Genomic DNA, 14976 nt, shown 5'->3' with positions numbered 1-14976 from the left:
TTTGAACAGTCATGCCCACCAAAGGAGCTAAAAGCCCCAGATTGGGATCTGACCAAGGTACTGAGGATTTACTAGCGCCAAGCTGGAAACCGGTAGAATTAAAATTACACTTGTGAGATCCAGGGACTAATGGCATCTATACCAGGTCACAGGGCATGTATACCCAGAATGCCCACGGCTACCTGTGACCCACCAGTTATATTTCTAACCCAGTTTAGACTGCTAGAGGGGTGGTTCGAGGTGGGCCTTTTAAATTAAGTGACAAATAGATTCTCAGCCCAGTACTGTAACAGCCAATCATCTTATTGAAATAAGGAATGGCAACTATCCCTCCTCTTCTCTAGCAAGTGAAATGACAGTAGCAGCCATGGTCCCAATGTCTACTGGGCTTTCTGCTTGTTCCTTTACACACAGTACCTGACGACTTGTACTCTAATAAAAGCCCATTTTCTAATAACAACCAATGGGCCAAGTAATTCTGAGGCAAATGTGGAAAATGATATTGTTAAACTACAATAAAGTTTTGTACATACTTACATGGCAGATATATACTTAACTATAGTCTCCGACGTTCCCGACAGAATTTCAAATCTCGCGGCACACGCGACAGGTAGGTCAGGTGGTACTACCACCGCGCTGGGTGGCGGATGTACGAACCACTCCCGTAAGCTTGTCAGATTTTTCTCTTCCACCTGTCTCCTGAGGGGAGGCTGGGTGGGCCATTAATCGTATATATCTGCCAGGTAAGTATGTACAAAACTTTATTGTAGTTTAACAATATCATTTTTGTACATGAACTTCCCTGACAGATATATACTTAGCTGATTGGCACCCTTGGTGGAGGGTAAGAGACAGCTCAATAATACAGGTAAGACGGGAAACAACTAATGTTGTAGGATATAAAAACCTTGGTTCTCACCTTTTCAGGATGAAGACTTCATAGATACTATCTCTGAGTCTGCATTGCCTGGAGAGCTACAGCTAGGACGTGACCTGATGCTGAAAGACTCTCGGATCTACCACTGGGATATGTGATCCCCTATTGTGGTAGAATCCAAGTCGGATGCTGTTAGAGGGACCTTGTCCGCTTACCTAACAGATCCTTACCACTACCTCTGCAAGGAGCCAAAACCCACCAGACCACCTAACCAAAATACAAAGGGTTAATATTACGACAAAAAGAGGTGCCTCCTGCAACCTCTTTCAGACAACCAAAAACAACAATATAAAATATAGGGTAACATATAAAAAATTTACACAGGATAAGTTTCAGCTCCCTGCCCCAGCACCGAATCCGCCGATACGAAAGGACCCAAGGCGAAGCATTTATCATATGTGATTTTTACATCACGTAGGTAGTGGTTTGCGAAAACTGATTGGCATCTCCAAAAAGTCGCCTCCATCAAGTTCCGCACAGACATATTTTTTCTGAATGCAAGCGAAGTTGCGATGGCTCTCACCTCGTGAGCTTTCACTTTCAGTAGTCTAAAATGATCTTCCTTACAGGCAACTGTGCCTCTGTAATAAGGCTTCTCAGAAAAAAGGAAAGAGCATTCTTCGACATGGGCCGAGTGGGGTCCTTTACGGAGCACCAAAGCACATCTTGATTAGCCTTAAGTTGTTCCTTCCTCTTAAGGAAATACTTCATAATTCTCATAGGGCAAAGAGTTCTTTCAGGCTCTTCCCCTACTAGAAAAGATAAACTACGAACTTCAAAGCTCCTGGGCCAAGGGCGTGATGGGTTTTCATTCTTTGCCAGGAAACTTGGAAGAAATGAACACACCATAGAATCTTCCTTAAACCCTACATTGCCCTCAATAGCTTGGAGCTCACTCACTCTCTTAGCTGTAGCTAGGGCCAAAAGGAAGATAGCCTTCTTCGTCAAATCCTTGAAAGAGGCTAAGCCAGGAGGTTCGAATCTAGACGATCCAAGGAATTGTAGGGACTACGTCTAGATTCCAGTTCGGTACTACATGAGGACGCTTAATGGTTTCAAATGATCTAATAAGATCATGCAGGTCCTTATCATCGGATATATTTAAGCCTCTATGGCGAAATACCGCCGCCAACATACTGCGGTATCCCTTAATAGTTGACACAACCAGATGACATTCTTCTTTGAGGAAAATAAGGAAATCTGCAATTTGGGTCACAGAGGTACTGGAAGAGGAAATGTTCTTCCTCTTGCACCAACGTCTGAGACATCCCTCTTTTGACTGGTATACACGCAAGGTGGAAGGTCTCCTCGCTCTTGCGATTGCTTTAGCAGCTGTTGCTGAAAAGCCTTTCGCTCTGACCAAACTTTGGACAGTCTGAAACCAGTCAGACTGAGAGCGAGGAGATTTTTGTGGTACCTGTCGAAGTGGGGTTGTCTGAGTAGATCGCTCCTTAGCGGGAGCGATCTTGGAAGGTCCACCAACCATTCCAGTACCTCTGTGAACCATTCTTGGGCCGGCCAAAAGGGAGCGATTAAGGTCATTCTCGTTGAATCGGACTCTACGAACTTCTTGATGGTTAGCCCCAGGATCTTGAAGGGGGAAACGCGTAGACGTCGAGTCCGTTCCAGTCTAGAAGAAGAGCATCTATTGCACTACTGCCTCTGGATCTGATATCGGAGAGCAGTAAGGATCCAGCCTCTTGTTCTTTGACGTGGCAAAGAGGTCTATGTGTGGCCTGCCCCATAACTTCCACAGGCTCTGGCATACATCCAGATGAAGGGTCCACTCTGTGGGAAGGACCTGATCTTTCCTGCTGAGGAGATCTGCTCTTACATTCCTTTCTCCCTGCACGAACCTGGTGAGAAGCTTGATTCCTCTTCTTCTGCCCACAGAAGAAGGTCTCTTGCTGTCTCGTACAGGGAGAAGGAATGCGTCCCCCCCTGTTTCCTGATGTATGCCAGAGCTGTAGTGTTGTCCGCATTGACCTGCACTACCGATCTTCTGACTTTGGGCTCGAAAGCCTTCAGAGCCAACCACACAGCCATCAACTCCTTTCTGTTGATGTGCCAGGCTACCTGGTCCCCCACCCAGGTACCTGACACTTCGCTGGTTCCCAGAGTTGCACCCCACCCCATGTCCGACGCGTCGGAGAACAACACCAGGTTGGGGGTCTGTGATTGAAGAGACAGTCCCTTCGCAAAGAGGTTGGGATCTGTCCACCATAAGAGATGTTTCTTGATGTCCTGGGATAACGACAGGGAGAACGTCAAATCCTGAGAACGACGACTCCAATTCCGATGAAGAAAGAATTGGAGTGGTCTCAGGTGCAACCTTCCTAGGAAACGAATTGCTCCAGAGAGGAGAGCGTCCCCAGCAGAAGACTCATCCACTCCCTCACTGTGCATACTTCTTTCCCTAAGAAGGTGTTACTGCTCTCGAATCCTCGGGCTATCCTTTCCTGCGAGGGAAAAGCCCGAAAACTCAGAGAGTTCATCTGTATCCCGAGATACACACACTCTTGCTCGGGAATTAGTGATGACTTCTTGAAATTGACGAGAAGTCCCAAAGCCTTCGTCAATTCTAAAGTTACTTGTAAGTCCTTCAAACAACGATCTTCTGAATTGGCCCTTATTAGCCAATCGTCGAGGTACATGGATATCCTCACCCCTTTCAAATGAAGCCATTGAGCCACATTCCTCAAAATCCCCGTGAACACTTGAGGGGCCGTCGAGAGGCCGAAACACAGAGCCCTGAACTGAAAAATTTTCCCCCCCATCATGAATCTGAGAAACTTCCTCGAGGAAGGATGGATCGGTACGTGGAAGTAAGCGTCCTGTAAATCCAAGGAAACCATCCAGTCCCCTGGACGAAGTGCTGCCAGCACTGATGAAGGCGTTTCCATCGTGAACTTCTTCTTTTCTACGAAGAAGTTCAGGGCGCTTACATCCAACACCGGTCTCCATCCCCCTGAGGACTTCGGAACTAGGAAAAGGCGGTTGTAGAAGCCCGATGAATGATGGTCTGTCACTAGTTCGATAGCCCCCTTCTCCAGCATCTGATCTACTGCTAGATGGAGAGCTTGATTCATGATGGGGTCTCTGTACCTGGCCGTCAGTTCCCTTGGGATGGCCGTCAAGGGAGGTCTTTCGACGAAAGGGATGAGGTAACCTCTCCTCAAAATAGAAAGGGTCGAAGGATCCGCCCCTTTTTGGGCCCAGACTTCTGCAAACTCTAAGAGTCTGGCGCCCACCGTTGATTGAAGGACTTGCAAGTTATTTGGGGGCTTTAACAGACTTGGCGAAAGTCTTACCCCTTCTTGAAGGTCTACGACCTCTAAACGTAGAGGTTCTTGATGAAGATGCCCCTCGAAAGGGTTCTCGAACACTTGCCTTTTCCTTCTTAGCCTTGGTAGGGAAGGAAGGGCGAGGTTTCTTGCCGACTGTGCCAAAAGGTCCTGGGTGGCTTTGGCCGAAAGTGACCTCGAAATGTCCTGCACTCGATGTTTCGGGAACAACTGAGTAGACAGAGGAGCAAACAGCAAAGAAGACCTCTGAGCATGGGAGACCGACTTCGTTAAGAAGGAACAATAAACCGACCTCTCTTCACGATCCCGGCCCATAAAGGGAGGCGATTTCACTCGCTCCGTCTCTTACCGACTTGTCCATACAAGACAAAACACACATAAGATCTTCTGGCGAAATTGCCTCTGGCACTTCAATTTTCTTGGCTAGGACTCCCAACGACCAATCAAGGAAGTTAAATACTTCTAGCACTCTAAACATACCTTTGAGCAAATGATCCAATTCATTCATTGCCCAAGTCGTCTTAGCAGAGTTAAGGGCAGTTCTCCTTGTCGAATCTACCAGTGCCGAAAAATCCGAATCAGCCGAAGACGGTAGACCCAATCCTAAGGGCTCTCCTGTTTCGTACCAGAAACCAGCGCGTCCTGATAACTTCGAAGGAGGAAAAGCGAACATCGTTTTCCCCGCTTCTTCTTTGGAAGCCATCCAGGAACCAAAACTCCTCGGTGCCTTCTTCATAGAAAGAGTTGGCTTCATCCTCACACAAGAAGAACTCTTCGCTGTCTTCGCCGTTGAAAAAAAGTGAGTGAGGAGAAGGAGGAGCCGTAGGCGTAAGGGAATCCCCAAAAACTTGTAAAAGTAGCTCTGTAAGCTTCTTGTAAGAAGAGACAGCAGCAGAAGTGTTCGGTTCCTCATCCGAACCTTCTAGGACGTCTTCTCGAGGCGAGCGCGGAAGATCCTTATGTGACGAAGGGATCCTGAGCGAGAGGTTGGAGAACGCCCTCTCTTAGAAGAGTTCACATCCACTGGAGAACGATGAGAAGATCTGGGAAGTCTACGATGAGACTCCCTCTTCGAGGTATACGGAATCTCAGCCGAAGGAGAGGTAGGGCTCCTACTCCGAGAATCCTCGGAAACATCCACAGGGCGCTTACGAGGAGGCGAGCGCCTACTATACTCTATGCGCCTATCCTGAGGCGAGCGGCTGCCAGGAGAAGAGCGCCTATCGAGAGCAGAGCGCTTGCGCGGCTCTCCATACCTGTCCAGTTGCGTACGATCAACGGAAGTCCGACTGGAAGGCGAAATGCGCCTACTAGGAGAAGGCTGCTTGCGAGACTCTTGGACGTCTAACAAGAGGGTAACATTCAGGAGAAGGGCGCTTCAAAACTAAACGAGCGCCATACTTGTTGAGAAGGGCGCTTCCGGGATTCCTGGTGCCTACCAAGAGACAAACGGTCAGGAGAAGTGCGCCTAGAAGCGGGAGAGCGCCTACACGGAGAAGGGCGCTTGAAAGACTCTTGTTGTCTGCCCCTAGGAGAATAATCAGGAGTATGACGCCTTAAAAGAGACGAGCGCCTACTAGGAGATCTATGTGCAGTAGGCTCTTGGCGCCTACCTTGCGGGGAGCGGCTAACAGTAGGCCGTCTATCATGCACACGACTCCTACCAGACTCTAGATGCCTGTCAGGAGAGAAGTCACGATCCGACACTCGAGGAGAGTGACATCTGGAAGAAGAACGCCTACTTGTATAAGGGCGCCTTCTAGAATCTTGAGGCTGCTGAGGAGAAGTTTCACGCGAGGGAGTTGAAGAAATCGCGTGATGAGCAGGTGCAGTGCGCTTACCGGAAGCGGGAATCCAATCTGGAGAAAAAACTTCTTTCTCCATAGAGCGTCCTACCGATGTTTGGCGTCTTGAAATCGAAAGAGAGCCAGGCGAGCGAGGGCGCTCACTCGAGCGAGGGCGCTCACGCGAGCCCCCACCTTCATACGAAACCTCCCCATATGAAGGAGAACGATCCTCTGAAGAGCGGCGCCTAGATCTCTTGATCGGAAGAGAAACGTCCTTCTTCCTACGTGATCTAACTGCTAGAGAGTCTGCTAGCGCCGTGATCTGAGCTTGAAGTCCCGCGAGTACTCTCGTAGGAGAATCTTCTTGTTCTTCCTCGGAAGCAGGCGCCAAGAGCGCGGAGCGCGAGAAAGAAGAAAATAACGATCACAGGATTTCTTGGGTTTCTTCGCCTCCACCGACGATTCTTCCGGGAAAACCTCCGGACTAGAAGCCAAAGGACTGCAGGGAGCCTTCCAAGCCCTCTTCAACGGGCGCGACGCATCCGGGGAGTTCCAACCTCTCTTCGGAGAGGGAGACGACGAAGAGGAGAAGCATTGGCGTAGGAGCTCCTTCTTGTAGCGATCCGAGGCAGCCTGGGAGCGTACTTCAGGATCTGCCGAGGGGACGCCTGACCGGTGGGGGCTCTCCCTAGCCCTCCTGCGGCTTTCGACTTTCCTACTCCACTGGAACTGGGAGTCTGGAAGAGGTCTAGGCCTAGAGGCACTAAGGAGCCGGTCAGACGCACCCTCCACAACACTGGGGACACTGCACTGATCACTAACACTCTCCTTACCTTCCAACTGACGAATCTTCTGATCCATAGAACGATTCTTGGCTTTCAGAGCTGCCGCCTCCGAAGGCGAATCTTCGGCTTCGGTGCGGGGAGCCGGGGCTGCAACTTGGGAAGAAGGTTCTAATTCTACGTTAGTACTATTAGGATCCACATCCAACTCACTCATTCTAGATCTGCTAGAACTTCTAGAGGAAGCCTTACGCACTCTATCACGTTCCAACTTCCTAACATAAGAAGAGAGAGCCTTATATTCTTCTTCATTCAATCCCTTACATTCATTACAAGGGTTAGCAAAAGCATTCATTCCATCCTGCATTTCATGCAAACCGTGTGGGGGTCTACCGAAGCTTTCGGCAACCTCACCTTACATCCTTCATTCACGCAAACCCTAAACAAAACCGAAGTTTTAACTACCGATTCTAGATCAGACATCGTTAAAGAAAATCAAACTCAAAATCAAACCGGTCCACAATCAGCGTATGCCAAGCCAAACAAAGCGAATACGTCACCAAAAGAAGTCCAAATTAACTCCAGGCAAGCGAGAATCGAAAAACTATCGAGAGGAACCGACAACAGTTGTTATCGTTCCCGCGACAGAGAAAAATCTGACAAGCTTACGGGAGTGGTTCGTACATCCGCCACCCAGCGGCGGGTAAGGTAGACCACCTGACCTACCTGTCGCGTGTGCCGCGAGATTTGAAATTCTGTCGGGAACGTCGGAGACTATAGCTAAGTATATATCTGTCAGGGAAGTTCATGTACAAAAATGAGGAATACAGAGGTGACTTGCATGTCCTCTTCTGAGCAAAACAGTAGTAGTGTTTGATACTTCCCATAGCTGTGGTCCATGCAATATGACTGTGCATGGCATGAACTGTACTTTAGGTAAGAGTCAAACCAGTGAAGAAATGAAAGCTCAGAATAGTTTACCAGGGTAAGTACACAGCAAACATACAACACTCACAAAATGTCATGAGGGTATACTCAAATACTTTAAGGTCCAGCAGCAAAAAAACACTAGAGCACTAACCAAGAGACAAGAAGTACATGGTACTACAGGGAAAACCAGATGCAAGATTGCAGAAGATAATTTCCAGAAGCAAAAACCGAATAAGGCATAATGTATACACACAGGTATTCTTCAAATTAATAATTCACACCTCATTATGTAATTCGTAATTCAAACCTGGAAACACTCAGGAACTAAAAGAATCAAAACATGATCACAAAATGAAAAGTATAAAGGCAATAATAGTACAACCCTGTAGTTAAGCTCATAGAAGAGTGAAATAGATGAATGCACATAAAATCTTCCAGTCTGATGAGTAATATTTTTGGGACATAAAATTAAGACATTTTATGATTAATAGGGTTGTGATGGGGAAAAAACATACCTACCAAGCTATTAAGGGGTTACATATACATTTAAGAGCATTTAACATTTATGATTAAGGTAACCAAACTTACTTTGCTTTCACATGATGACCCTAGCGTAGGAAAATCCATTTCAGAATCAATTTCAAAGGATGAGCCATGATGGTCTAACTTTTCTCCAACATTGTGCACGGCTGCACCTTCACTCTTATTACGACGGCGTCGCCTGTAAATGAGAATTAAAAAGTAAATTAAGATATTTTACAAATAATAATCATAACTTGAATGCATTTATATCAAAACATTTCACAATATCATATAAGATCATGAAGGATATCTATTTAAGGTGAAAAAATTTCCATGGATGTTAACCTAATCTATCATACTAAGTTTGTTAGTAAAAGGCATCTTTTACATACAAACCCAAGTGGAAATGTTACAGTGGAACAAGCAAGAGAGGGATGAGGGGAGGGGGAGGTATTAGTAATAACATACAGGGGGTAACCGTGCAGGAAGGGGCAGGTGATGCCCTTCAGGCAAGAGCCCTCTTCCCAGAACCTGCAGGTGATGGATGCCAAGTCGTGGGAGAATTTGCAGTCACTTCGACGGCAGCTTCCCTCCATGAAGAATGTGCAAGGGCGGCGTGAAGGAGGTAACCATCTTCCTGGTCTTGGTTTTCGTGGCAACTGAACCTGCAAGTATAATCATTTGGTAAACCCAACCATACATTCTATACAAGTATAAAGGAACATGAAATATTAGTCTTACAAATAAACATTTACCTAAATTGCTTTATGTGTAAAAGTAAAAATGGTCACATTTCAAATAATTCATAATTCACAATAAATTTCTTGATTCACACAGGAGTTTCCTGAACTATTTGTTCTTTGTTAAAGGTAAAAATTGGAGCATAGTAGCTACAGATCAAAAAGAATGGGTGAAAAGTAAAAGAAAGTAAGCAATTAGATGCCAAGGTTGAAGAGACACAGCAGAGAACCTTCAGTATCATCTACAATGTGCACCAACTGGCACTCTTGGAAGTGGTAACCCGTAGAAATTTAAAAATGTTCAGTGTATATTACCTTGTAGGGAATGCCACTCTTCTTCCATTCTTCTTCTAATTCACATGAAAAATGTATTTTAGAAGGGTGTCCAGATGGAAGATCAGGAAGTGAGCCACCCAAAACTTGATTATCAGAAGGATTTGTTCCAAAGATCTGATCATACAAGGAATCATCTAGGTATTCCACAGGGATAGTGTATGTTGTACCATCAGCAGATTCATAAACGAGGATTTCTCCACCCTCTCCATCATCATCATCACCAACATCTCCAAGTTCCTGAAAGAGATGAAATGTTGATTTCTGTTATGCAAGATTCCCTTACAGCAGCAAAATGCAGTTTTTTCCTTAAAGAAACACATTAATTTTAAATCTTATCTTCAATCCTTATTTATTTTTCTGCAAACAACATTACAGTACCATACTTTGCTTTAAAATGACACCAGAGTGAGTATCATAGCATGATTAGTTGCTTTGGCTCTGGGGAGACATGACATGCGTAAGGATTAAACTCTAGTAACTCAATGTTTTGGATGGCATGAAGTTTTTGTAAAATTTCTTATGCCATTCTAAATGATTACCGATACTACTGTAACAAAATTACTTAGGTTACCGATACTACTGTAACAAAATTACTTACAGTAATTATGATTAGTGATTTATGAAATTTATGCACTTTTGGCCTTTCAACATTACAGTAATCAGAGAGAGAAAGAGGGGGGGCCCAGGGGGTCATTAAGCAATACTATTCACATGCACACAATTTATATAACAAATTTGATAAATGTTTAGCGCCTTTTTAATCTGGTTTGTCTATTTGCTGGAAACAAGATGAAAATTATATTTCCATAATAATTAAGCTTCATACTATGTAAGTAGTAATACCCCAAACTTACGCGAGGTTATGTTCCAGACCACCTTGCCCAAGTTTGTCACAATACCCCAAACCTACGCGAGGTTAGGTTCCAGACCACCTTGCCCAAGATTGTCACAGTCTCAAAAAAAAAAATGCTAACAAATGCTTACTTCTAGAGTTTGAACACTAATTATAACCCTAATCATGCTCCCTAAACACCAAGCTAACTTTCAAATGAAATTAGAGTTACTGCAATTTCATTTAAATGTTAGCTTAAAACATTATCCCCTTTGAAAAATTAGCGAGGGTGACCCCCCCAAAAGTGTAGGCTAACTTTGCAAGGGGCCAAAATCCCAAATGGCCGTTGAGGGCCATTTTAAAAATTACTTTTTCTATGGTTTGGGCTACAGCATTGATCAACATATGCTTTCTGGGGGGTTTTTGTGGTCAAGGAATTCATGTTTGACATCAATTTTATGATGAGACCTTGTTATGACTAAGTTATTTGCATGCCATTGGTTAGACTGCACACCTGCACTTCATCTGAACCATTTAAAAATACACTGCAATGTGATAGCCTCTCTTTGTTTCTGATTGCACTTTGTTTTACTTTCAGGTCTGCCTGTACCTTGCGTCATTATGCACCACTGCTGCACCTCGTAAGTGATGTGATTTGACAATGCAGATGAGTACCACTTCGAAGCTGTTCTTCCTGTAGTTAGCAGTAGCCCAAATCATAGAAACATAATTTTTAAGATGGCCCCTGGTGGCCATTTTGGATTTTGGCCCCATGCAATGTTAGCCCACATTTTTGCAAGGGTCACCCTCTCTTAATTTTTCAAAGTAACCCTCAAAGATGACAAATCCATAGAAGAACTTTTGTTTGGACTCCACAGTCACGGAAGTGCCAGAAATGACCCAACTACTTCCACTATAGTTTTCTTTTGGAGAGTTAGGCAATTTCCTCCAAAAGGGTCAAATGTCTCTCTGAACCTCTCCAGTAAGCCGTCAATGTGATAGGAGAAGTGACTACTGGTGAGCTTTTCAGGAATGGGATGGTGTAGGCCTCCTCAGGACCTTGATGTTCTACAGCTCTGCTCCACTGATCACCCACTTTTCCCAAAACTCTAGGAGTCTGGCTCCTACTGGCACATGATGGATTTTGCTTTCACTTTTGGGCATTATCTTGGTTGAATCCTTCTACATGGACCTTGCTGTGAATCATACATTGGAACATCTTTATGGGAGAGACCGTATTGGGGGAAAAGGCAGGCAATTCTTTGGAATGCTTGGAGGAATGAGCCACCATATCTTGCGTCAACTTCTCCTGAAGGTTAGATGCAATTTTCTAAAGTGTCCTGTGGAAGAGGTGATGTTAGTCCAGGGGAGAAAATAACGGCCAATTTCTGTGTCGGAATGATTGCATAGTGGTAAAGGAGCACCAGAGCTCTCTCTTCTTTAGTACTACTCTCAAAGTAGGACAAGACTCCTAGCCAGTCCGAGGCACCTGATAATGCTAAGAAGTGAACAATCTCCTTAGCCCATTCTCCCACTGTCCAGTTAAGGAAGCTAAAAACTTCAAAAAACACCTTGAAGATATTCTTAACAAGGTGGTTTAGCTGCGCCAACGAAAAAGATTATCTTTGCCGACAAGAACACACAACACCAAGAAGAGTTGATGAGAACAGAAGTCCCCCTTGGGAGGAAGGGCGACTCTCAAAGAAAGTGCTTCCATGGTGACGACAGGAGGAGGAGGAAAGGTGAAAGACTTTCCCTTGCTCCTTTTTAGTGGAAACCCAATCTCCCATCTCCTTGAGAAAATTCTGGAGGACAAAGAAAGAACTATTTTGAGTCTAGTCCCGTCCCCCGGATGTCTCATAAAAAAATTCAAGGCAGGGGAGACGGGGGCCAGCAGATCATTATTCCAGCTAACAATTGTCGCTCACAAACAGGCACGCCTAGATAGATTTAGCATAATTTCAGAAAGAGTTTAGCATCAAATGCATTTAATGTGATCTGATAACACTGCGCTGGGGACTCATGAGGTTGTGGGCTAGTACTGGGTGGTGCCATGTCCCATATGGTGCCATGTCCCATATGGTTACAGAGTAACTACAAGAAGGATGTGTAGCACTGGCCTTCTTACATTGCTTAACTGGAATTGGATCTGAAAGCTGATCCACATCACCTAAAGGGTCTGAAGCAGCCTAGAAGAATCACAGAACATTTTATGAAAATTCAATAAAAATTCAGTTTAGATCAGTTTTCAATTTAGTCCACCCAAAGCATTAAAAGTTTTCTGGCTTATGAAACCGTGTTGGCGGTTCTGCCTTATTTATGATGCTTTTGTAAGTATCAGTACGATAATTTGGTACACTACTAATTCATTATTACACCTACATATATTACTTGCATTTATTACCATATTTCACAGCTTGTAAAATGCTCCTCAAAAAATTTTCATTTTTAATAGCATCAAAGAAAAAATTACTATAAAAATATTTTGACTCAATAAAAACAAGGGCATGGACAGCTAAATCAACAAATCTAAGAACTTTTCAGCTTACCTTCTCCCAACTGCTATAACTAGAAAAAGCCCCCCAACGGAATACAAGTCTAAATTTAAGTGTCCCATTTATGATGATATACTTGATATTATAGTAATACCCCGATCTTGCGCAATTCGAATTATGTGAATTCACAGACAAGCAAACTTTTCATTGGAATCTAACTACAAGGTAATTTGCATACATGATTTTTTCTGACAGGCAACATTTACGAAATCCTCCAGAAACCTACAGTAATTTATAAGATTTTATGCTTTTATGTCTAAAATCTGTACAAAAATGTATTATTTTTATTACTGTACATGCATAAATAGTATGATGAAAAGGTAAATAATTGCAGCAAGTACACAGACAGTGTGCTTTTACAAGATGTAAATCCCCATACTCAAAGTTACTGCACTTTTCAAAGATACCCATGCAGAAAGCTTGTTCAATTTTTGAAGTACATTTTATAAGTTTTCATGTGTTTAAGTGTAACATTAGTATGAAAAATTTGTATTATTTATATATTTAAACATAAATATGACACAAAGATAGTACAGTTATTGTATTATGCCCATTCGCAAAGTCTTTGTCACTAAGACCACACATGACCTTGAGATAGAGGTGGTTCATTCGCGCTAGTTTGATACAATGAATTCGTTAATGTACTAAAACAAGAGACATAAGAGTTGTAATGTCTTTCTGCAAAAATTACTTAGTTAACCTCGGAGAAAATTGCTGGTGCAATCTGTATTACATGTAATTACAGCACTTTTCAGACATGATACCCCTGCAGAAAGTGTTTGTTTAATTTTTGAAGTATTTTACTATAAGTTTTTGTGCTTTTTAAGTATAAAATCAGTATGGAAATTTTGTATTACAGTCAATATTGTTAATGCCCATATTTATTTCACTCTATAATTCGTAGTTAGTGCTCACACACATTTTTACAACTTATTCTATCTGTAAATCTTATGTACAGTACATAATTTTGAACCGACATACCTTTGCCCTCTACATACAGTATGTGAAATAGAAAGGAAACGTGGGCACAAATCAACTGGCTTGGAAGAAGAGCAAAAGCGTAGCATCTACTCTCCAAGGTGGTTAAAGAAAAGATTGACACATTACGGAGTGCAGTGCGCAGTCTCTGACCAGCTCTCACCTTGTATGCACAGGAGTTGCCAGAGCTCACAGATTCCTTGCTATACAACCTGATATTTTTTAACCGGTTTCCAGCTGGCACGCTAAGATTTATCCTATTGTTAAGACCGATGGTTTGTTCCTCATAAAAAAATAAATAAATAAATAAATAAATAAAAAAAGTATATGGATAATTCAGGATAGGTCCAAGTGAGTTACGGACAGTTTTCGACAGTTTTATGCATAAAATGACAAATTTTTAAAAATAATTTGTATTTTTCATAGCTAACAAACCTTTGGTCTTAACAATATGATAATTATCAAGCGCCTAGCATGAGGGGTTCTGGAACCTAACCTCGCGCAAGTTTGAGGTATTACTGTACACCCTTTCTCATGCAAATAATTTCTTAATTTTACATCTCTTATTCAAGACAGCAACAACAAAAATCTATCCAGATATCTAATGTACATTACTTCAAGATACTGCAGTAATTATTAATTGTTTCAATACAAAACAGAGACTAGCACAAAAGGAATACACTAGGGGATAGCCAAAGAAACACACAAACATATTAGAATGATGAGGTCTTGTTGGATTCACTCAGCCACATGGTAAGTAGCAAGATTTCCTTGTACAACAAACTTACCTCATCTTCATCTGCAGCATGTGGTTGGTGCTCCCATTCAAATCCATCATTAAATTCCCACCCAGGTGCTAGATCATCTAAATCTTCACGTTCACCTTCCCTTTCCTTAACATTGACAAAGTTACTACTGAAGACCATCTCTCTCCTTGTACAATTATTAAACTGAGCACTCTTTTTCATTCGCTCATGCAGAGGCCTAGGTGAAGGGTTTTCTTGAAGACCCTCACATGAACTTCCAAAAACAGCTGGATTAATAAAGAGCTGTGTTGCATCACTGACAGTCTGAGCATGAACTGCTCCTAGTAATTCATCTGCTTCGCGATCAACTTCAAGTCGTAATTTATTACAAACAGCTGGATTTTCACTGACTGGGCCTATGCACGCATTTCTGAAAAACATTCGAATGTTAACATTTAAATATACTTTATATGGTCATATTTTTTTTTCTAACAAAACTGATTGCCCAAAATCAGGTTAGACTTAA

General features: G+C 43.2%; 1 protein-coding gene across 13 annotated transcripts in view; it reads right to left on the bottom strand.

Moving 5' to 3' along the window:
* LOC135221803 (uncharacterized) overlaps positions 1 to 14976 on the bottom strand; it is a 163415-nt gene that overhangs the window by 46239 nt on the left and 102200 nt on the right. For 12 of the 13 annotated variants that reach the window (XM_064259663.1, XM_064259669.1, XM_064259660.1 and 9 more), the window contains 4 exons: positions 14493 to 14880; positions 9319 to 9576; positions 8732 to 8928; positions 8330 to 8462 (listed from right to left, as the gene is read on the bottom strand). In XM_064259663.1, coding sequence (XP_064115733.1) covers positions 8330 to 8462; positions 8732 to 8928; positions 9319 to 9576; positions 14493 to 14880 — 976 coding nt within the window. The remainder of the gene's footprint in view (positions 1 to 8329; positions 8463 to 8731; positions 8929 to 9318; positions 9577 to 14492; positions 14881 to 14976) is intronic. The other variant, XM_064259670.1, reaches the window with a different exon arrangement.

This window comes from Macrobrachium nipponense, chromosome 3, assembly GCF_015104395.2.
Source record: "Macrobrachium nipponense isolate FS-2020 chromosome 3, ASM1510439v2, whole genome shotgun sequence".
In the NCBI taxonomy this organism is placed as follows: Eukaryota; Metazoa; Arthropoda; class Malacostraca; order Decapoda; family Palaemonidae; genus Macrobrachium; species Macrobrachium nipponense.
Note: the sequence above shows the minus strand (reverse complement) of the source record. Positions and strands in the feature narration are given on the sequence as shown.